This window comes from Amphiura filiformis, chromosome 5 (genome assembly GCF_039555335.1).
Source record: "Amphiura filiformis chromosome 5, Afil_fr2py, whole genome shotgun sequence".
NCBI lineage: Eukaryota > Metazoa > Echinodermata > Ophiuroidea > Amphilepidida > Amphiuridae > Amphiura > Amphiura filiformis.
This window is the reverse complement of record NC_092632.1, coordinates 3,998,995-4,023,598: the sequence shown is the minus strand read 5'-3', so window position 1 is coordinate 4,023,598 and position 24,604 is coordinate 3,998,995. Positions and strand designations below refer to the sequence as shown.

General features: G+C 36.3%; 1 protein-coding gene across 4 annotated transcripts; it reads left to right on the top strand.

The window, feature by feature from the left end:
* The first annotated feature begins 28 nt into the window (after window positions 1-28).
* Window positions 29-23,695, top strand: LOC140152502 (BTB/POZ domain-containing protein 17-like). 4 transcript variants are annotated; one of them, XM_072174834.1, is made up of 3 exons: window positions 29-246; window positions 13,152-13,523; window positions 18,050-23,695. In XM_072174834.1, the coding sequence occupies exons 1-3, from the start codon at window positions 148-150 to the stop codon at window positions 19,142-19,144; spliced, it is 1,566 nt and encodes a 521-aa protein (XP_072030935.1). In that variant the 5' UTR covers window positions 29-147; the 3' UTR covers window positions 19,145-23,695. The 4 variants fall into 4 exon arrangements, with proteins under 4 accessions (XP_072030935.1, XP_072030939.1, XP_072030936.1 ...); XM_072174838.1 differs by lacking the exon at window positions 29-246 and adding an exon at window positions 7,936-8,395; XM_072174835.1 differs by lacking the exon at window positions 29-246 and adding an exon at window positions 7,936-8,610.
* Window positions 23,696-24,604: the final 909 nt, after the last annotated feature.

Below are 24,604 nucleotides of genomic sequence, written 5' to 3'. Positions count from 1 at the left end.
ACTGCTGTGGAGAACCGCGACGTCTGTAGATTCGTGATAGTTACAGGAATTTGTGTCAAAGGTCAGCCAATTTATCATCAACACCACCAGTTGCTGATATCATTGTTTGTGTTTTGGTTGACTTTGTAAATTCGTGTTTTTAGGCTCATGAACTGTTTCCAGTGGATTTTTTCTCAGACCAAATTACAACTGAAAGGTTTGTCCTCCTTGCTGTCGAGGAAAACGTATGATGTACAAAGCGAAAATGTGAGTAAACATTGCATTTTTAATAATACTAGAAATCGACATGTAAATAAAATGTCATGTATTCTAATAATCTATAATACTATAGTATACTAAAAAATGTCTTATATAAATTAACTTTAATTCATGCATGAATTCTTGAAAGCATACTATTATACTATTATAAAGTTAGCATTCTCTAAGTTCTTCCATATCCCATGCCATATAATATGTATAACTATAACTTTAGGTGCTGCTTCAATAGATGAAGATACATTGTAGACGCACTCATGGTTCCCACTAGTCTAGGTCCAAATATTATTTATGGGGTCCATAATCTGCAAAATTTGAAAACTATGGGGTCCTAAACAATTTTCGGGGGTCTTAAACACAAATTCTGACACGATTATCACATATATAAAATAGTCTCAAATATGAAAAATTTGAAAAATATGGAGTCCCTTATGATTTTACTGTGCTAAAAGACGCAAAGACTCGGTGTAGCGGGAACCCTGGACGCACTGTCATCACTGTGGCACAGTGTCATCGCCTGCCCCGATAACTTCATGGCAGAAATCGACATGGTAGGTTGAATCCACCGCCACGCACGGCCATTCTGTTCCGACCTGTTTAATAGTTTTGAGACGCATAATGGGCCGAAGGACATCTGACTAAGGCTAGTACTGACATTAGCCCGGTGACATGACCTCGCTGTGTGTGAGTGAGCATGGTATACGCCACATAGACTACCTCCACGATTGGCCTATCACTAGTTCGGCACATATAAAATCAGAATTTTTGTAAGTTTTTGAGTTCAAGATGCAAGCTTCTTTCTCAAGACGCAAGCTAACGACTATCATATCCGTTCAACACATATGTTCAAGTGCAAGGAACCAAATCTGGTTTCTTTAGACTAAATCAATTACGGGAGATATTCATCATTTTCTACCCCCGTATCCAAAGATTTTACTCTGAATATCAAAACATGCATAGCACATTCATGTGTATTGATCCCGGGTACGGTATTGATTTTAGTATGTCTGCTGTACGAAGTAATTATTAGCCAGGCGATGTGTGTGTGTGGTTGCGCATGGTACAATAATTTAATTTGGTCCGGGGGGCACTTCAGTATGAAATTGAATTGGATATAGGTGTACAGGACTGACACTTTCACAAATTCACAGTAAGGGGCATTTGGTGAGAGCAAAATGTAAAAAATATGGGGTCATTGGGTGAGAGCATGATTTTTGGCATTCGGTGTGAACAAAATGTAAAAAATATTAGTAAAGGACCAACCAGCCTGTAGACTCTGTGACCAAATCATAGAACAAAGGTTTGAGAGTCATTTTTTTAAATCTTTGATTGATTCTGAATAAATTTAGCTTGGACTCACCTCCTGAAACTTCCGGGCATTCCGGAGAGAGGTCAGAGCTATTCGAAAAGAGAAGGGGGACCATCCCCGGTTCTGATATCTGCAATCAATCAGGTTTCAGGATTGTGCATAGGTAAAACTACTGTGCACGACTGCACGTAAAGCCAGTGCGAGTTATCTTCGTTTTATGAAGTCAGCACTAAAAAGGGAAAAAGAAAGAGAAAGGTCACATGGGGGTCAAATTTGCTTAGTTGTATTTCTCATGCAAGAAAACATATAATTATACCAAAATTACCAAAATCAGACGTTGTTAACTATGGTCACAATTCAATTTAAAATTTTTTCATCAAAGCGCCCTCTAGAAAGGTCTGATGCATAGCAATACATTTTTGGAATCCGCATCCCGGAATGCCCGGAAGTTTCAGGAGGTGAGCCCAAGCTAAATTTATCCAGTTATCAATTAAAGACCCAAAAATGACTTTCAAACCTATGTTCTATGATTTGGTCATGGGGTCTACAGGCTGGTCCTTTACTATATTGGGTCATTGGGTGAGAACACCTTCAGTAAGACGGCCTGAAACGATACCAGCGAATTAAGCGTTTCTAGATGATTTCAAGAACACCATCGCGCACGTGTAAGACCTTTTTTTAAGCCTACGTCTCGTATCCTACTATCGGATCGTTGAAACAAGAAAACCTCAACACAAATTCACTCACCTTCCTACACCACCAGTTGAATTAAAACTCAAAACTTCCCGTATTATTCCTCAAAACAACATGTAACTTCATTTTAAATAATAAATTGAAATCCTAGATCCGTTATCGAAAATTTCGTTTGATAAACGTCAACAAAAGGTAATTTTTCTCACAAGCAGAACGCACATGGGCAAAATGGGGGCTCTAATGCTGGTTTCATACTTTCATGTCGTTTGCCGCTGATCGGCATGACGCATGAGCAGAAGCTAGCAGTGCAGCTAAACTGACATGAACAAGGCTTACGATTGGCTGATACGTCATCGCATGGGTATAAAATTATCTGGTCTCAGGCCAGACTGTATATGGCTATCACAGGTTTGTTAGGATCGCCAAGCATAAGACCGACACAATCTGGTTGTGTAGGAGACTCATCATCGTGACGCGGGACTGAAGCAATGTGGCCATTTCTATGTTTGTACCGGACAAGTGCCGGGCATTCTTCGACACGGAGACTGCTACAAATTCGTCCAAAGGTAAGCAAAGGGTTGGGGATCGCATTTTTAACAATGACTAAATTGTTTCGGAGTTCAGGCCCGCTAAAAGTGGACCATTTCAGGGGCTTTATTTGGTGTATATGTCACGTTTTGAACAGAGTAAAAAACAACCATTACTTTGCACTTGCACCTTGAACATTGTCATTGATTTTCTAAAATTTACTTTCAAAATAAGTAACAAAATCATTGACATGTGAAAGTTGCTGAATTCAAATTGGTTCTTGGTTCTGAGAAATAACCAGAGAAAATTGCTGATTCCAATCAGTTTTTATGTCTTACTCACAACACTGTAAAGTTCTCAGTGTATTGTAGGCTCCTTCTAATTCTTTCTTGTTGCCCTAGGGAGAGGTAGTAAGCTGATATTAAAATACTAAAATTTCACGTTTATTATATCATTATCATCGTTTGAATATTTGTTTTGATGTAAGTGTCATAAATATTTAAATGAAGGTAAATATAATTTAAGTAAAACAGGCTTTTCTTCAATTCTCCAGGTTCCGCTCAGAAGTAAACACTAATACTTGCGCCTCCCGGCGTGAGCAATAATAGTACGGTATGGCAATGTTTTATGATCATTATGAGTAGGGCCTGTGAGAAGACAAGAAAGTACAAAAAATTGATAAAATATGGTGAAAACAAACCGCTACTCAAAATCTTGGAATTGCTACTCAAATAGCAGTCATAGCAGTTTTTGCTACAAAAAGAATAGATGAAAATCGAACACTGAACATCGATGCATGTCCTCCGCCCTATGAACAATGGCGGTAGGCGCACCGTATGGCGGAGTGGCCTTGGTGCCCTAACTTCAAATTGTGTTTTGGCCTTGGTGCCCCAGCACATGGCCTTGATGCCCCTCAAAATTCGCCCTTGTCCAAGGCCATGTGGCCTTGCTCCAGTTAAGAAGTAATTCTAGGCCTGCTCCTCCTCAAGTATGAACCCCCTTCCCCCAGCTTAAGTTAGGGGCGCACCATTAGATTTCCAGGGGGGGGGCATGGGAGTTTCTTCTCGCAAAAAAAACTTTGCCCACTAGTGAGACGAAAAAAAAAAAAAATTTGCCTCACCGATGAGTAAAAAAAAAAAATTCCCCCACCCAACTTTGTATAAAAATTTACATTAAAATTGAAAAAAAAAAAAAATTCCGCCGGAAAAAAAAATTCTGCCTGACCCAAACTCCCATGCCCCCCCCTGAGAATCTAATGGTGCGTCCCTTATGCCTTTAAGCAGGCATCCTTTGGAGTACTGGCTGGCGCATGCTCCCTATTCCAAAGATCATTGCAGAAACTTAAGGGCCAGTTCACTTGATCATCACAGTGCAGTGTGTTTTGCCCGATTTCCGTACTTGTCAAAGGAGCTACATCAAATACTACTGAGCCGCTAAACCGTTAATTGACATGTACTAGTATGTACATTTTCAGGTCATTTTGGGGTCACCCAGGGGTCATCTGAGGTCAAATGACTAAAACCTGTCATATGGGCATGAAACTTGGTGGGTAGGCCTACAGTCAATGTTTAGAGCTAAATTTTTTGGGGGTCATCCGGGGTCACCCAGGGGTCATCTGAGGTCAAATTACTAAAAACTGTCTTATGGGCTTGAAACTTGGTGAGTACAGTCAACATTTAGAGTCAAATGTTTGGAGGTAATTTCAGGGTCATCCAAGGTCACCCAGGGGTTATCTGAGGTCAAATTACTGAAAACCGTCATATGGGCATGAAACTTGGTGGGTACAGTTAACATTTAGACCCAAATTTTTGGAAGGTCATTTCAGGTTCATCCGGGGGCACCCAGGGGTCATCTGGGTACAGTCAACATTTAGAGCTAAATTTTTTTGGGGTCATCCGGGGCCACCCAGGGGTCATCTGAGGTCAAATTACTAAAACCTGTGGTATGGGCATGAAACTTGGTGGGTACAGTCAACATTTAGAGTCAAATTTATGGAAGGTCATTTCAGGGTCATCCAGGGTCACCCACGGGTCATCTGAGGTCAAATTACTAAAAACTGTCGTATGGGCTTGAAACTTGGTGGGTACAGTCAACATTTAGAGTCAAAGTTTGGAAGGTCATGTCAGGGTCATCCAAGGTAACCCAGGGGTCATCTGAGGTCAAATTACTAAAAACTGTCGTATGAGCATGAAACTTGGTGGGTACAGTTAACATTTAGAGCCAAATTTTTGGAAGGTCATTTCAGGTTCATCCGGGGGCACCCAGGGGTCATCTGAGGTCAAATTACTGAAAACTGTTGTATGGGCATGAAACTTGGTACATGTAGGTACTAGAGCCAAATGTTTGGAAGGTCATTTCAGGGTCATCCGAGGTCACCCAGGGGTTATCTGAGGTCAAATTACTGAAAACTGTACAATCAACATATAGACAGGGCTGTCAACTTTTAGGAATTGCTTGGCGTGAGACAGAGGCGTACCGGGATTTGCCGACTACAATGTTCATTTTGACCCGTGATTATTTGAGCCACAGCCCTCGAGAATCTAAAATAGCAGGCGGTCGCGAAAGCAGGCAAGACTCATGGTTCGAGAACCGCCTTGAATCAAATCTGATTTTTTTTTGTGCATATATCTGTAATGTTTACACATGTCCCAACTTGCACCTAAATGGAATAGGCCAAATTTGTTGTCTTTTTAGGTCAACAGAGCAAAGTTCAACATAAATTCATAAATTCATGAAATTATGACTTTATGAAATTATGACTTTATTGCCTTGTGCATCTTCCTTTTTAGTCCCCAAAACACCTTGTTTGTTTTTGGGCCAAAATAGGAAATATAGAAAATTTTAAACTTCATTTTGGGGTATAATATGTGACATGATCAAGGGGAATGAGACACATGTTGACCCTGGTCGAAAATGAGTTTTGCATAGGTTTTTAAAGAGGACATTTAGTGCTCTCTGAAACTGAAAACCCCATGATGAAACGACCTTTCTTTGCGAAGTTACATCAATTTATCCATCCCTGAAAGCAATATAAACAAAAGAATTTTAACACTTTCTTTGACAATATATCTCAAAATCAATATTAGCGACATCCGACTCATTATGAAATTGAATTTTTTAGTAAAATCTATGCTCATCCCCCTCTAAATTGTAGTGCTCCCACCGACACCATCGATCTTTACTATAGACTAATCCAACAAGCCAAGTGATGGTCAGAATTCAGTCAGCCAGTACTGGGTCCCGTCTGCACCAAGCTGGTGTTATTACTGCCCAATTGGGTGGATTAAATCTGCTTAAAAATCGATGTTGAATTGTGTTGTAAACTTTCATCATTCTTTTGTCTACGTGTAACACGGGTGATGGAATGCAGTTTAATATCCCCACCAAGGCTACATCATTTCACATTTTAGGTGGAATAGACCTAAGGGGGGACCCAGCTATGGCTACCATTGAGGTGTAGGAATGCGTGAAAATAGATTCGTTTATAAACCAAAACTTTGCCACGTCAGTGCTCATGTTTCCCTCAAGGTGATTTTGAGGGCCTCCAAATTTTGGCCTGGCCCAGGGCCCCCAAAGAGGTATCTCCGGCCCTGGTTGAACAGTAGAAGTACTCACTGCTCTTTAAAAAAATTCAAAACAAATAAAATTTACAAATTCTAAGGGTTTTTTTTCAATGAAATACATGTATCTTGAAAACCAACAATGGTATCACCCTCCAGGTGGTGCCAAATGAGAGATGACAAAATAAAGGATACAATAAAAGAACTCTGGTGGTTTTACTCGTAATACTTTTTGGGTACTTTAAAAATTTGTTATTGTGGATCCACGAGGATGCCGCTCCCCATATTTGAGTGTTTCCAAAATTAATATCTCAAAAGTCAAAATAGTTGTAACCCTTTGGGGAGTGTCACAGGAAAGAGAAGACATCCTGATAGATTAAAAAATGTTGTACAGATTTCCTTTAACCAGTACCCCCATAGATGGTCCAAAAGTCTGTCTCTCACCCAATGCCCCAACATTTTACTCTCACCGAATGCATTACATATTGAAGTGCCCCCGCCAGCCCAAAATAGGGAGACAAGCTTAAAATTATCTCTGAATCCCATTGCCACATCATGTGAATTTTAAAATAAACCATATAATTAGTATTTCAAGCCAAATTAGGTAAAATAATGTATAGGGTCCAAGATGAATATCTTTCACACCTGTGGAGTTTCAATTGTATATTTTTTGGTCATCAAAGAAAACAACATCATAAAATAAGGAGTAATTAACAAGTGTAAAGTACAGTATGGTTAGGGGGGAAGCACTCAAATATGACAGAACATTAAGGAGGCAAATAACACAGATTTCCATGAAAAAAAGGGATAGTTTTTGAAATCATTTGTAACACATTTTCAAATCTGCTGACTCTTCGATTTCTAAAGAAATGATAGGGGATTTCCTGTTGTAGGGATATAATTTGATTAGTGTACAATGTTAGTCCAAACAATTGTGTAAGTTGTTTATCAAAACTTGTAGAGTGGGTGAAATTTAGATAAAAAAATCAGGTGGTATTTAAAAAAAATGTGTATAAATTGTTATACCATGGTACCCATTAATTCAATAAGTTTTGAGTGTTATTGGCTGTAACTTTTTGTGAAAGAAGCATGCTCCCCCGTATTTGGTTCTAGCCACTCAAAAGATGACAATGATAGCCCTCTTTCCATAACTTTTTGTTTTTATCAACACACATAGACTGGAAGTCAAATTCCATGATATGCAGTGATGGTGCCACAGGGAGGCATGAGGGAGCAAATGGGGCAGTCAGAACTCTTTCCCCCCAGTAAAAACCTATTACAAAAATTTCACCTTTTTGCGCAAAATTTGTTGATTTTGCTCCCCCCCCCTGAAATTCACTTTTCCCCTCAATGCCCCCCCCCCCAGAAAAAAAATTCCTCTTGCCGCTACTGATGATATGAATCATGTTGTGGTGGAAAAGACATGGGTGAAAGTAATCAAATGGTAATGACAAGTGGAACATGCTTTGTATGCTAAATTAAATGGTGATGATAGGTACAATACATGTAGGTAGGCAGCTCATACATATTCATGTCATACTAATGCATATTCATAGTTTAGTATTGACTCACTCATCAAAACCACACACAGAAAGGGACATACCGGCAAATAGAAACTCAAGGTTGACAGATTTGGAAACAATACAATTTATTATTTGTATTGGTCCCTAAGATTAATTGCTTTTGTGTGGATGTGGTACACAAATCTGACTACTGGAAGTGAGCGAGTGACCCCTTTTGAATTTTATAATAAGGAAACGGCAAATTACATGTGTGCGAATCTGTGCAGCTGGTACACGTACAATCTGATAGTAGTACAATGTGATGTACACTGATCAGATCCACTACCTTGAAATGAGCCTACAGGCTGTGTGATCAACAATACACATTAATTGTTTTTAACTGACATGCATGGACCAGAGTCCATCCAGAGGAAATTGGTGATCAGCAAAGGTCTTTGTTCCGCAGACTTCCTCTCATTTGCTCACTACCAGTTCAATTTGCTGCTGCAGTGATGAGAAAGCTATAGCAACGTCAACATGAATATAAGGTTGGTCCTAGCTGCCTGTATAGTCAATCTGCCTGCTTGCCACTACATTAGTTTATAATACAGACGTGCTTGGTTCAGGGTGATGAGGAAAATACGGTGCATGTATAGATTTTTATGCGCTGGGTGATGATTCGTACCAATTTTTGGCAGATGTGGTGGCAATTATCATGTGATGTATACACACAGTTGCAATGTTCTAGTTTGTGCTTATGATGGTAAGATTTATATGCAAATTTTGCAATATTCGTTAAAATACCTCTGGTCGTATATTAATATTGTACTGTATGTTTTGTATTGCTTCTTCATTTGTCATCATTATCGATACGTTTTATTTGCAGGTTTAATTCGTTTTTTATTAAATTTTGAAATGTTAAAGGTAGAGGATTTAACCATAGATTATGTCATACACTTATCAGGAGTGTAACCATTATTAAATTAAATTATTTTTATTAGCATGACTGATTTGTTAGTGTAGCCAGGTATACATGTGTATGCAGGCAATAGCAGAGCTTAAAATACAAGGAGGTTTTCATAAAAGAGCCATGTGGGAAAGAAAATTTTAAAAATAAAAATTGTTCTCTAGGTACCCCTAATACATTTTGAGTTGTTTCACATTTTAAAACAATTAAGATAAAATATTTTGTTAATGTGTATTTTCTGCATAGCTACATAGATATTTTTAATTTCAAATACGTTTTTCAGTTTCAGATTCAGATTTATTTTCATCACAACATACATTGGTACAAATAAAATAATAATGTAATACAGAGAAAAAACATCATGCTACATCCTCATACTAAAATACATCCTACATTGTAATTTATGTCACTAAATTATCAGAATCAAAATCATGGTGGATTTTCAATAAATTTGTGATTTAACATTTTAGCTATTGCAATTTCTATGAAATTTTACATTTTGGGAGATGGTCATAGCCTATGTGATTGGATACAGGGAACTCCAAACTACCAACATAACTGGCCAAATAATTAACAATTGCAACAAAATGAATACATTATGTAATTTATGTTTAAAAATGCAATAAAATATTCAGCATAATTGAGTGTTTGAAGTATAAATGCTTTTTGGGGGTCAAAATACTTTAACTGAATCACAGTATTATTGTTGGCAAGAAACAAAATCATGTTAAGTGAAAGCATTTTCTGGCTGGATGTGACAAAGAAATAAAACCAGCAACCAAAACAAGTTTGTGTGTAATTGTGATGGCCTTAACTTAACCTAAGTCTAAGTAATCAAATCAGGTGCGTAAATTGAATCTGTACATCTTTGTTCTGTAGGACAGACTGACAGCACAGATGTAGATAACAAATCTAGACAAAGCAGTTCAACAAAATATTGGTTTATTGAACATTGATCAGCATTCTAAATAGGTTACCAACACAGGCTGGATTGTATATGAAATGTATGTGCCTTTATATATATACTAGTAATCATACGACTATTCATTGTTTGTTTTGGTGGGTGAAACATCTTGTTTTTAGTTTTTACTAATTTGCGTTATTTTTTACTTTTTTATTTTGTAATTTAGTATTGTCATTAATTGAACTTGGACGTGTTTATTATTTAGCATGTGAAAACCCTACTGTCCATGCATGCAAAATTGACCAATGTTTGAAACTTTGCATACATGTACAATGTATATAATAGCAAATGACATTTAATAAGATCCATGATATAAATATGATTTATACGACATCAGCTAAAATAAAATATTGTAAACGTAAAATAAATTGAAGTACATTGTACTGAATGAAGTGAAATTAAATTAAATATAATATCATAGATGTAATAAATTTTGACCAAATACATTATACTTAAAATTTATGATGCAATATATCATAAAACAAATGAAGCGTGTTACATGAATTTCATACCAAAATATGTGTGAGAACATCTAGTACCTAGCAACCAGCATAAATCAGTAGGGAAAATGCAGTGTGCAATATGCCTCACTTGAATGTGTTAATCCAGCCATATGTGCTATATTCAATACTAGTATCCCTGCCCAGAAATTACACCATCAATAAGTAGTTCAGGGACATGAACCGATGCTAGCAAGGGAATAATATATATATTGAAAAGAAGTAAGGGGAAAAAACTAGCGCAGATATGTAGGGAGAGCACACGTGTGACATCCCTCACTCTAAATGCGCTATATACACTGACCACTCGGTGTAGGGTGACATATTCAATATAGCTGGCAACTAATACCAGTTATATTGATACCAGCTAAATTATAGATACATGCATTATATAGATAGGATGAGCCAGCTAGGGAGTATATGAAATGAGATGAGCTTCACTGATCACTCATGATACTTGCCACCTGTGTATCCAGTCTCCTCTATAATTAGAATAAAATAATATTCGCTTTTTTGCACTTGGTGAGTGATTGTGAATATTATGAATATGATGTATTCAAATAAAATGATACAGATTTTGATGATATTCCAACCTGTTCTAATTAGAATAATTTCCCATTTTTATGATCTTGGCATATTTAGCACTTCAAACAAAGTGATGCAGATTTGATGATATTCATGTTTGAATTTGTTTGACATACTTAAATAATTCTGAAATTTTTTATTATAGTCATTTTTAAGTGGTGTAGGTAACCAATTGGTATTTTGCAGAAAGGTTTTTGGCTTGTATCCCAACTGGTGATTGCAACTATTGTATAGTGACATCAAACTCCATAAATAGCCAAACTACAAGTTTGAACTGCATGTGCTAGTTGTAGCCCAGTAGGGGTATTCATCATGTCCTGTAGATCAGGTTTGTCATCGGAGTTTACTGATGAACTTTCTTTGTCATCATTGGGTATAGTACAAGTTCAGTAGGAGCAGGGAGTATGAATAGCATAGATCTATGTGGTGTAACTTCCTTTTAGTTTTGGACAAAGGATGTGCTAGTTTGCATGCGGATCATACGTGTGAGTATTTGGATATATCTACAGATTGTTTCTCCTGATTATCATCAAGTTTATGAGTTGTTGGAAGTTTTTTCTGTGTAGCAGTGTATACAGTATGCTTTATCTCAAAGGAAACCTACCTTTGACAGTGTCATCAGCAAGTCAAATCTGTCTATTTATTTCAACAAACTCGTTTTAATAATTCCCCATTTTCACTTATTTTCAATAGTCATATTTTTTGAAAAATCAATCAAAATGATTTCATTTAGGGTAACCTAGCAGTGGCGTCTTGCCAAGGGGGGGCAAAAACATCAAAATGTTCCATAGAGTAAATACCAAAATTTGATTATTAATTTAATTTGTTATTTGAATACATTTCAATTTGAAACCATGACAAATAAGTAACTTTATTATGACTTTATGAATATTAACATTTCATAACCTCAATCATTTCCTGTTATGAATTCAAAATTAGTCATAACCCCAAACAGTTTGATTTGATCCAATGTACATAGCTACCAGGCTTTATGAAGGTTTGCTTACTATTTCTAATAAAGATTTGTTATAATTATGTCTGATTGACTGAGGATAGGTTTACTACAACTACAATAAATAAAAGCTAATAAATTGTTTTAAAAATGGCAGAAGCCATGACAAAATTGTCTGTACTACTGTAGGCTTTGCAAATAATAATAATAAAAAAAGTAAAATTAGTTGATGATCCAGTACCTTATGAAACCAGGTAATCAAATTATAACTTGGGATACTTTCAGTTGTTACATTCCCATTAGTTTCTATGCATGATCAATCACATGTATTGCTGTTTGTTTATGATTACTTGTTTGGTTTTCTTTGTCAAGTTATTTTTGTTTTGTTTGAGACTAACAATGTGTCATCATACCTTGAACTGTGTGTGAACAGTTTCATTGTAAGGTTTTCTCATGACCATTTCAATGACAAATGTTTGCTAACCAATAGATCTGTATTCATCAGCCAACCTTCTGTGTGTAGCAGTGGACATGTCATGATGTGTTTGTCTGCCCAGCAGATATTGTGAAAATATCTACATTTGTTATGCTTATTTTACTTCAATAAGGCTGAGGACTCTTGCCAGGGCATGCATGGCCCACAAAGCAGCTTAGAGACAGCTGTAGGCACTGAACTTGAAAGTTCTGACAAGTTCTAGTTGTGTAGCAACATTAGCATTGATGAACTGAGTGTGGAGCCTGGTCTTTTGTTGTTTGTATTGAAAACAAGGGTGTTTTATGGTAAGGAGTAGATATGCCACTATGGTACTGATGGATTCAATCATGTTCCACTGTTGTTCATCCGCGTTGTCTGCTAAGAAAATAACATGTAGCACACACAATTTCCAGGCATGGCTAATTTTATGCGCTAATGCGTATCACGTATACGCACTTCCATTAACTTTCGTTCATGTATACACTATGGCAAAGTGTAGATTCATCACGCATTAACAACGGTTGGCTCCTGTACAAAGGTATAGGAAGAGTTGTAGTGTATTGCTTTTAAAGGCTTTCAATATTATTAACGTTTAAAAAATTTGCTAAAAGTGTAAACCTAAAAAAACAACAAGAAACATTTGGAGTTTCAAGCCAAACATAAATGCTTGAAACAAAGATTCTTTTAAAACAATCTTAAATTATTAAAGAGGACAAAAAATGTCATTTTCCCCTCATCATTATTAATGGAGTGATATGATCAGATTTAGTCACATTCAAGGCAAGAAAATGGTGGGTTTGATTATCATCATTATATTGTTCTACCTTATTGTATAACTGAATTACTGGTTTGTCATTTCAGACTGATCCACGCATTCAGGGCTACAGGATGATGCCAGTAGGTGGACCAGGAGCTGGGGGATTGAACGACATCCCACCTCTTCAAGCGTTATATATGGCCGCGGCCAATCAGCCACAACCTCCAATCTTTGTCTCCGCTAATCCAGAAGAAGATGAGCTGGAGGAAACTGTGGAATTGAGTGGCAAAGACTGTTACGGCAACGAGAGGCTGGCACTCACGGATCTGACGAGGTTCTTTAATAATCAGATGCTGAGTGATATCAAGCTTAGAGTTGGCTTCAATGTTTACTATGCACATAAGCTGATTCTGGTGCGTGCTAGTGAGGTGTTTGAGCGAATGTTTAGCTCACAGTGGACTGATCCATCAAAACCAGTAAGTATAGACCACTTGACATCACTGTTTATCAACAAAGGCGAGGGACTCATCTGTCGATATGGTCGAACGAGCCGCTACACTGTTCAATGGCTTTCCTGTACTATGTGAAATGTGGCGGGCGATTTAAAATGCACGTGCCCTTAGCAGACTACGATGCGCACGCACACTGCAGGGCAAAGAACAATGGAAATTGCCATAATGCGCGCGCATACTGCCGGGCAATGACGTCACATGGCAAGTGGTCTATAGATAGTCTCTTGTTTTACAGTAAACTAATTACTGTAAAAGTCATATATTTTGTGCAGCATTTTATTTCACTTCACTGATAATTTCAATTTTTACTTTTCAATTTGGTGTTTCCTTCATAAATCCATACACAAAAGAATTTTTTCAATGCTTTTAAATTGTTCCTTCACTTTCAAAACCAGGAGTACAACTCAATGGAAATTAATTGCTGCAAAATTGTTCAATCAACTTTTTCCCCAAAAATCTCACATTGTCTAGACATAGCTATAGGAAAGTGCATTAATTGCACTTTCATACCAAAGAACCATAAATCCCTTGACAGAGTTGTAACAAAACAACCATGAATTTCCCATCAAAATGTTTCATGTCGTGAGATGAAATATTACATGAATAGGACTGAATGCAAGACCAGCTGTATGTTTTTGTCTGCCAGGGTGTGTTCGCACATTAATGACTTAACAGTGCAATCATGTGGGTGTCGGCATACATGGCAATTTCATACTACATTGCCATTCTATTCAATCTGTAATTGCCTTATTTGAACATAAAACATGTTCTTCAGGTTAAATTATGGAAAGCCGTTCTTCATGCGTGTAAATATTGCGCTCCTTAATAAAAATGTGATTTAACAGAAGCAAAAGAGGCTTTTGGGAGTACATGGCTTCATGGGAATCTAAAACAAGAACAAGGTGATGTCATAATTGATATAGATAATTAATAACCCTTACAATTTCAATTATTTCGCCATGTAGACTTAAAATGTATTATTTTCACATCTTTGCCTTTATTTTTTTATTTATTTTTTGAGGAGATATTTTACAAGTCTATGCCGGATGCCATTGACTTGTCAAAGTAAGAATGGGGTTAAGATTTTTTATTTTATCAGACTAGAGCCATTTTAATGTGACGTTAACCTCATATATATTCAATTGCTAAGATTTTTATTTTAACTGAAAAATTCAGATCCATTCACCGTAATGTCAAGAATAAAAATGTGTCACACAAAAATGAACCAAAGTGTCAATAGAAATTTCAAACCATTTTTCCAGAGTTCTAAAAAAGGTGGAATAAATTTTTGTATAAATATGAGATGAGTTGATAATATCAATAGAATCCTAATGTTTGCCAATGGATTGAATACTAAAGTCACCAACCTACCTAGCGTTATTCTCTCAGCTCTGTTAAGTCGTAATAAATGCTACAATGCATGCAAACTAAATTGAAAGGAAATGAAAGTCTGTCAAGGGTGCAACAGTAGCATCCCAAGGATGTTTTATGACAACAAACACTAATCATGCTAATACTTATTCTGAGAAAGAAACATAGTATATAATATAATGACACACATTGCAAAATGCATTATTTTTGCTATTATTACATATACAATGTTAACTTGGCAGATTAAAGGAACAAATTTGAAACAAAATTATGTTCTCAATACTTCAGTTCAGTCAGAATATGTTTATGGATTCTTAGCCCAAAATGTAAGCCCTATTTTCTACAGACTAAAGACTTTGTTTTGCACTCTCTGAAATTGTCTGGACCTTTCCGTGAACCTTTAGTGTCATAGCTATATTTCAGCAAGTACCTATACAAAACTGTATTGGTTTGTTTTATCAGTCTATATGCCAGATGATGCAATCATTCAGAGACATGGGCTATGGCTATTATATTTGGAAGATTTATATTCAAGCTCACAGTTTTGGCACTCAACAAATGTAGCTAGGATGTTATTGTTTCAAGCTTAATTCAGTGCCCAGCATACAAGATACGAATGCAAATAAAGCAATTTATGAAATTTATATTCTGGTTGCTATGTGGCTGATGAGACATCAAGTACTTAGCATAATAATCAGACAAAAGTAGCTTGGCTAATAGCCATAATTGCTATACAGCTTACTACACATGCTAGGCACAGGCATAGATCATCAAAAAATAGCTGTGCTATAGAAGTGTAGAAAAAGTAGCAGTATAATAATTTTACAAATTTTTAAAAATATTTCAAACATTTTTTTGTCATAATTCACAGAATCTATTTAAAAATGAAGTCAAATCACAAAATAACTCAAACAAACCTATAATATTTACAGTAATTTCTTGGCCAAACTGGAACATGCGCGTTGCGTCCATGTAGCGTACTAAGCGTGTACGCAATGTAAGGCACGTGTATGCTTTCTTCTGTACCACGCTATATTCGCGTGTGTTTATCGCGGAGCCACTAGCGTTTATAGTGTTCCAGTTTGGCCAAGAAATTACTGTAAATATTATAGTGTTGGTTTAGACGAGTGGTTCATGATATAGACAAATCCGATTCCACACTGAGGGTGACATTCCTACACCTCAATGGCAGCCATTGAAGTGGGCCATCACCCATCCCACCTGAAATGTGACAAAAGGATGCTAAAAGTTTACAATGCAATACAATATAAGATTGATTTTGAAGCAGTGCTTTTCCACCAAATTGGGCAGTTACAACACCAGTTTGGTGCCGATTTGGTAGACCTTTTATCTAAAATTCTCAGAGTAGTGCCTATTAGCATAATTACAAGGAAGAATTCTCAAGTATTTATATTATTTACACAGGCTTGTTTAACTCAAGAACATTTTATGTATAGAGTTTTTAGTTTTAAATAGCTGCTTCATGTAAAATGCATGGTTAGAGCACAAGTACTCTTTGTATGTACTTTGATGTTTTGAGTCAGGTGGTGGCCGCATTGCATTCTCTAAATTCAGTAAATTTTCATCGTCAACCGTGTAATTGAATGGGATTATTTTGAAATTTTAAAGCGCTTGAAATATCACAAACAAATAGGCCCATGTTGATCAATAATATAAATACAAGCTAAAACCGTTGGGGTTCGATAATAAACCCCACAAAAATAACCGACTATATTGGAAAATGCCATACGGCCGGGCGGTTTCACAAGTTGCCGGCTCGATCATGTCATCCGCCGCCTGTTTTGAGTGTTGTTGATTAAAAGGAAGCAGGTCCATTGAAATAAGCAGCAGCTATTGCATGTCTGTGTACCTAAGATGCTCTTGCAGACACACACCGATAAAATAATAATAGGGAAGTAAGACTCACTACACATAAGTATAGTGCTAGCTTGGTCATTGCTCTTGATAAAATGGATGCCTTGCACTTGCCTTTGTCAATGTTTCACATAGTCTAAAACTAGAGGCACACTTCCAGGACACACTTGCATCGTAAGAAGATTAAAAATTGTACGACATTTGCTTTTGAGGTCAAAGAAGGAAAGATGCCCATGAAACTAGTATGGCCCATAGTATCTAGGAATTAATATGGTATGGATTCATGAACCATAAGACATTTTGTGGTAATGTGCGGTGAAGATCATGCTACATTGAATTTAAAAAAATAGTACAAATTTAAAAGAGAACAGAAAAATGAAATATGAGGTACACAAGTTACAATAATATTATATACCTCTTCAAATTGACATAATGTTTCACAAGTACATTTATGAGATCTTTGCAAACACTCCAAGTATTCACAAAAACCAGCGGTGTTTAAATTTTCCTTTCCTTTCTTCGGTAACAAATTAATCACAAAATAAAATACCAAAATTTGTGATTTTAAAACCAAAACAAATGAAATTTCTAACCCTACATGAGACATCCATACTGGTATTGATGACTAACATAATACTGCCATTAGTAGATGAGGCACATGTGTATATTGAAGCAACACTGGCATACTTAATGCTATCTAGGATGACTATAGGGATGACATATCATGTCATCAGCTGTCATGTGTGTATGCAATAATAATGTCATTTCTGTAGGCTTGTGTATGCTAGGGATAGCACAAGTGTCTGCTAATCGCAAGTTCTTTGAGGTAAAGTTCTATTGATATGGTGATCTGAGAACAGATTTATTTGACTTTAATTAAAACTATTTTCTGGGGTAATGAATAAATAAAGAGGTCCTTGTATTCTTGACTTGTTCACTAAGTAACTCTATAGAACCATGACATAGCTTCTGTAAATTTATAACATCTGTAGACTTTAGTTATTGAAGATACAAATATAACAGAATACTTGAGAATAACCTCTACATCATGTATTTTAGAATTAGGGCCAAGGTTTAGTATCTATGGTGTGTTTAGGTATGGGTTAGGTTAGGGTTAGTGTTACTTGTTTGTCGAGAGCATTTTAGTTATGTCAGAAAAGTGAAGATAAGAAGGTGGAACTTTGATACTCAAGTTTTGGAAATTTTCTCATTACAAACCTTCTTTCTCTTTTGTATTTTTACAGGAAGTTGAATTGGTTGAAGAACCCGAGTGCATTGATGTATTCCCAGCATTCCTCAAGTTCTTGTATGGTTGCCATATAGTGTTGACGCATGAAACTGCCTTGCCCGTTCTTATGCTTGCCGATAAGTACAATGTCTCAGACCTGCGACAAGTCTGCATCAATTTTGCCATCTCCACCATTATCCCCAAGCTCCCTCTAAAGGATGTATTCCATGTTTGGTATCAGTATGCTACTAAGTGCTATCACCAAAAGTTGACCACCGCTTGCATAACTGCACTATCCCCCAAAGCAGATGACATTATGTCCATGCCTGAATGGACCCAAGAGTGGTTAGCTCTTGATAAAGAACAGCTGATTCAATTCCTGAAGAGCTCCGATTTGACAATCCGGAATGAGTTGACTCTATTTAGAGCACTTGTAAAGTGGTTAGAGTCTCCTAAGCACCCAGAGAGATATAACAAGTTAGGTGCGTTGCTCCCAGAGCTTATAGCTCACATCCGTTTCCCGATGATGACACCCGAGCATCTAGAACAACTTGAAGAGCATCCCGTTGTCACTCAACACAAGGAACTGTTTGCACAATATTTGCTGCAGGCATATAAGTACAATGCCCTCAGTTTAGAATCCAGATCCCACAAGAAGGAGTTTCTTACTACGTCCTTCCTACTACGGAATTACACCGATTTGCGATGGGATAAGCGGATTGTATTGGCAAAGTATTCCAAATTCAACAGGCTGTCGGAAGTGATGCCACGCTTTTCCACGCGTTCCTCATCATATCCACATACCAGTTGGGATTGGGAGCTGAAAATTTACCCAAAAGGTTCCTCTTCTAACAATGAAGATTTCAGGGTAGTTCTATATTCCAATGTTGTCTTGGACCAGCCTAGACCAATGGAATACATGTTGTCATTAGTCAATTCAGAGACTGTACTGTATACAGTGACAGGACGCAAGAATTTCACCAAGTCACGATACACAGCAGACACAGATATTGACAAGAAGGTTTCTATGGAAGAATTGTCTGCACCAAATTCAACTCTATTGGTTAATGACAACATTATATTACAGATCATGGTCAGGCCCTTACAATAATGCAAATTAAGATGTCATCACTTTATCTCAAAACAGGATAAATGTTACAGAATGTGTAAAATGATAAAATAAAAGGAGCAATTCTCTTGACTGTTTCTTCCCAGGTTGCATTGTAATGTGGACATGATCTATGGCAGCACAGTTTTGTGGCTCTGGCCAGTGCATGAGTAAATATAATAAAATCAATCAATAATTATTGGTAATTGGGATTGCTGACTATCATAGGACTGGGTAGCTCAGATTGTAGAGCACATACCTTGTACTCCAGAAGTCACTGGTTTGAATCCTGCTTCAGTCCACTTTTCTTTCATTTAAAATAATTTTGCTGTAAATTTGGCAATTGCATTGGACCACTTGTTGCAAGCATGACCAAATACATTACTCTTTACTGGTGAATGGGAAGCAAATAGTAGTAGCACATTCCAATATGTAATGCCTACAAGGTTTGGTATAATATTTGGCGGTATAGTGCTATGTGGTTGTCATTAGTAGAAGTATGGTACATCAAGTACACTTTGGACTAGATGCTCACATGAGCTGAATACAGCAACTATGCTCCACCCATGACAACAGCCAAAACATTGTGCATCAAATGCTGAACTAAATTATGTTAATGTCTTATACATCATTCCTTAAGTTAAGAAAGTGTGAAGTGGGTTAAAAGACATATTTCATTGAGTCAAGATAAAGGAACACATGTATGCATTCAGACCAATCTGATGTCAATGACTTTTTAAGATTCTGCAAAATGCTGCGTATCAAATTTGTGTATGCATCTCTCTGTATAAGATGTAGAAGTAATGTTATGTTGAATGTATAAATTGTGATTGTCAATGAATTTTGAAGAAACTTTGAAAATTTGAAATTCTATCTAAATGTTATAAAAAAAACATTCTAGATAATGTGTTGAAATAAAGTATGATGGCCAATGTTTATTGTTATTGTGGTATAGCAATTGCAATAGGCATTATCTGAATAAGTTCAATATAACTTATAGCACTTTTCAAAAACCATTCTGTGAGAGTTACTTTCATTTCTCTTAGCGCTCCAGGGACTAGATTTCAACGAGAATCACAGAATCGATTCTCATAATGATTCTGGTAAGATTTGGTTGCGAGAATCAACTTCTCTCATTGTATCATACAGTAAGTGTAGCGACTATGATGGATTTTGAATTTCGTAAACCAAGACGAAATCTATGCCCTGTGCTCTACAGTGTTTAACATTTTCTTGCCATGAGATAACTCTCCTGTAATGGTTTGTTGAAGTTCTCTTGATTTCAAGAGACTTTGTAGAAGTTTTCAATTGTTCATGTATTGACATGAATAACATAAAATGTTGATATTACTCTTTTGACTAGAATGTAAGAATGACTGCTAACTTTAACTGTAAGTTGGGGAGGGTATTCAATACAATATGTGTGGGGGAAAATTTGTGGGGACAATTTGTGTTTTGACCTATTGATGGGTCCACTTTGGATTTAGTCAGTTTCAATATTGTACTATTAGGAGAATCCCAGGATGTGTGATCCAAAAGTTCAAAATAAAATACATAGAGGGTCTGTAATCAATTCCAGTGTATGCAAAGGATCGCATACACAAGGATTCTTATTACAACATTGAAATTGACTGAATTTTATACACACAAAACCAATATGAATGACTTTGTGGCCAACGGTTTCCGATCGGAGGTGACCATATTACCCACACTGCTTAGGGACATGCCATACCCCGACCTGTAAGAGACTTAAAGAGAGGGAGTACTTTCTATCCATAATGAGTGCCAGAACACCAATTCCTGAAATTGACCAAACTGTTCTTGGGCAGTTGTGAGTGATGGGAGAGTTAAAGTTTCAAGCTAATAGAGAGTATCAACAACATTGGAAATCAGTTAGAGTGTATCATACAAATACAATGAAATGGTTAAGGCTATAATGCAATATTTAAAATAAACAAGTACAATGGTGGTTGATGTTACTGATATGGTAATGTACTATGCCAGGGTTAAGCCAAGCACGCAAGTCCCGGTCCATTGTGAACATTCTATTGTTGTTTACATGCTGTGATATCATAATCTCTGGCAATGCCAGTCAAAATACAAAATGTTGCAAGTGAGTTGTATTTGTGAGTGCAATAAGTTGTTTGGTCTACATGTAATAATTAAATGGAGCTGTAGTATGTGGTGCTCTGAATCCTCTTTGTATGGATACGTAGTATTTATCGCTTGTTGAGTTTGTGTGGTTCCAGTGATCATAGTAACAAATTTATTATGTTAATACTGTTTATAAAGTACACATCAAAACACATGTTTATTTCATGTGTATGAGAGGATCAACATCACTGAATGAATGAGCCAAGCTGAAAACACTACAGTGAGGGTGGGGACACATGGTAATGACTTGGGTTCTGGTTTACCAGACATTTTAAAGAAATGAATTAGATAGTCAATATCTACCTGTAAAACACCACATCAGACAAGAGCCTGTGAATTTCCTAACAGGGATGGAAATGTATTATTAAAGAGTATTACTATTTATTGGATATGTTGAACCTTGCATTATATATGCAATTACAATAATATGTTGTATTTCCTAATGCAAAATCTAGGTGTGTAAATGGAATCAGTGAACAAAGTCTGCATGTATGTAATTGTAAGTATACAATGCAATATGGTAAACAAATTAAGAGTAAATGGAAGAATGAAGTTATGTAATATTGTTTGTCATAGCAAGTCTCCAAATATGTATGTTGTCGAAAGTCACAAAACTATGTTCATAAATGAGAAATTATATAAATCTATCATGTGCCATGTAAATGCATGTGTAATGCATAATGTAAAAGATGACCAGTCAACAAATTTCAAACCAAAAATAGATCAAATACAGACCCTCTAGATCTCTATGTCAATGCTCACACATTCAACTATACTATTGAAGCAGTGATTGCCCAAGATCTCAGATAGATACTTTTCTTCCCAAAAAGAAGTGTATCAAGATGGGGAAACACAATAGTGCAGGTCATGTACGACTGCTTAAGTGAGTTGTGAGACAAGGAGCAGTATTGTATCTTCCACATAAATGCAAAGAATTTGCCTATATGCATTCCAATTAGCTCAACCAGTAAGGCACTGTAATAGAAATTTCATTTGAATGAACACAGCTGACAACAGCATGACGATCGTCTGTGTACACTGTGTGATGAACATGTGCATGACGAGGAAGTGAATCCAACCATGCTAACTCACTTATGATTAGTTAGTATTTTCATTAGTGTATCCATGGTCGTGGGTTTGGGTTGTATTTTGAAATACGCGACATATAATCACGTACATCTGTTGGCAGGTGTTTCATTTGAATGAAATTTTTACTATAGACTGTGGTTTGGTTGTTTTTACAAGTTTGAGACCTGCAGTGTCTATTTCTGTTCTTGTGGAAAAATTGAGCAAGCTTGAAATTTCCCTCGGGCTTGCAGCCAATTGTTCTGGTCTACCCGTACATAACTCTGGGATCTGATCCTGGTAGCGATGGTTATTACATGTGTAGGCTGACTAGGGTTCTGCCCGTGCATAGAGCTGCATCCCTGCATGATGCTAAATGGTTTATAAGGTGCATCTTGGGCCACAGTTAGTGGTCAGTGATTTTCTGTAAAAGCAAAAGTGCAATGTCAGTGATTTTACATGTTGAATTCAGTATTTTGGAGGTAGCAGCTAAACTTTGGCATTTTATTTTGTAGTTTTATTGCTGATATCACTGATCTTCTTGTAAAGTTGAGTGGCAATGACAAATTGACATTCCTCATGAAATAATCATGTTAATTAGATGATCTTTAGCTTATTTTTGTTGTTGAAAAGAATTCAGTCATGTTGCACCATTGTTCATCACCATTTAACATCTTGCATCTGGTGCATCTGTGTAGTTTACTTTGTGAGGGCAGCTAAAGCGATGTAAACCACACAGATATGCAGATGACGCAGACACATCATTTTTAAATGGTGATGAACAACAGTGAAACATGAGTGAATCCCTAAAGTAAAATAACATGATGCCGATTTATTTTAGACCATATTAGAAGTAACAAACATTCAACAGCCTATGAATCAGTTCAGACTTGGCGGAATTAATCAAAATAACTGCAATACCTTTTTTACCACAAATTATTGATTTTGTTTTTATCATTTAAGATCTTGTAACAAGAAATGACACTTACTTATCGACCATGAAAATGTGTAGAAATGATGAGTACTGTGTAACGGGGGATGAAATACTATCAAATAGTATCCAATTTTAATTTCAACATTTATGAGAAAACAATATTCTTAAAACTACTGAAAAACTAAATTTCATGAAAATATTCCATTTCTAAAATAAATGGAATTTTACATAATTATGTGGCATGACCATGTTGTATAATTCTAATATGTACAAACCTTGTAGTCTTGAATCAGTTATGCAAGTCAGATGAGATCAAGCTGAAATTCAGTGCAAAGCTAAATAGAAAAACTAGTATGTCTCAAAGCTGCTGGGTGCATTTGTTTTGTGGTGGGCATTAATTTTAGAAAAATTGACCAGTTTATATTTCCCAAATTTCTTTTTTACACAAATATCAGTAAAATATATGCATATAGCATTTGTTAGAAGAATTGTGTGATTGATTAACACTGGAAATTATAAAGAATATTTCATTATTTCTGAGCATCTCAAGTTTATATTGACTGAGGTTGAGTAGGAAAGGAAAAAGAAAGGACAAAATCTGCCATAGTCTACAGGGTGTCCCAGAAAAAATTACCGAGTGAATAAAATTGAACGTAAGTCGAGAAATATACATTAGAATCAAAAAATTTAAAATGTAGCGCATAGCCTATTTCATTGTGCATCACATACGAAAATTTTATTTGATTCGGTTGACTGGTTGCGAAGAAATTAACTATTACATAATGCGAGCATCAATGCAGTTCATTCCAAGTTCGATCAGTAGGCGCTTTTTCATACTCGCTCACCGCTTCCTAAAGTTTGTGTATCTCATTAAATTTAGTCCACATTATCTATTTTATAATCCGACGGTGTTATATGTTTCATGCTTTCACTGTAGATTAATAACAGTTTGTCCGAGAAAACTTTGATTTCTACAATTGGAAGCTTTCTAACTTGAATTCTTTAGATTGTGCAAAAATGTTATATTTTAACTTTCCAAAGAACATTTGTGCCAAGAATGACAATGATCAAGTGCTTGCAGTTTTACGTGTGATTTTTGATACCATGCAACATTAATGTTTTGCATTACAATTTCTTGGAAATATTCCAAAAACATTAATGTGTGTGAGAAATTTTTTAAGCCAGCTAGAATTCTTTTTACAATAATTCTTTATGCAACATTAATATCAACATTAACGAAAAAAGGATATTTACAAGTACCGAGCATCATCTTACATGCAAGCTTTCATATTCAATATCGTGCAGGTTTT

Excerpts from the sequence above, each read along its gene's own strand:
- LOC140152502 (XM_072174834.1), top strand. The coding sequence starts at position 148 with ATGAACTGTTTCCAGTGGATTTTTTCTCAGACCAAATTACAACTGAAA. Across the intron at positions 247-13,151 it reads ATGATGTACAAAGCGAAAAT|ACTGATCCACGCATTCAGGG; the intron begins GTGAGTAAACAT and ends TTGTCATTTCAG. Across the intron at positions 13,524-18,049 it reads GGACTGATCCATCAAAACCA|GAAGTTGAATTGGTTGAAGA; the intron begins GTAAGTATAGAC and ends GTATTTTTACAG.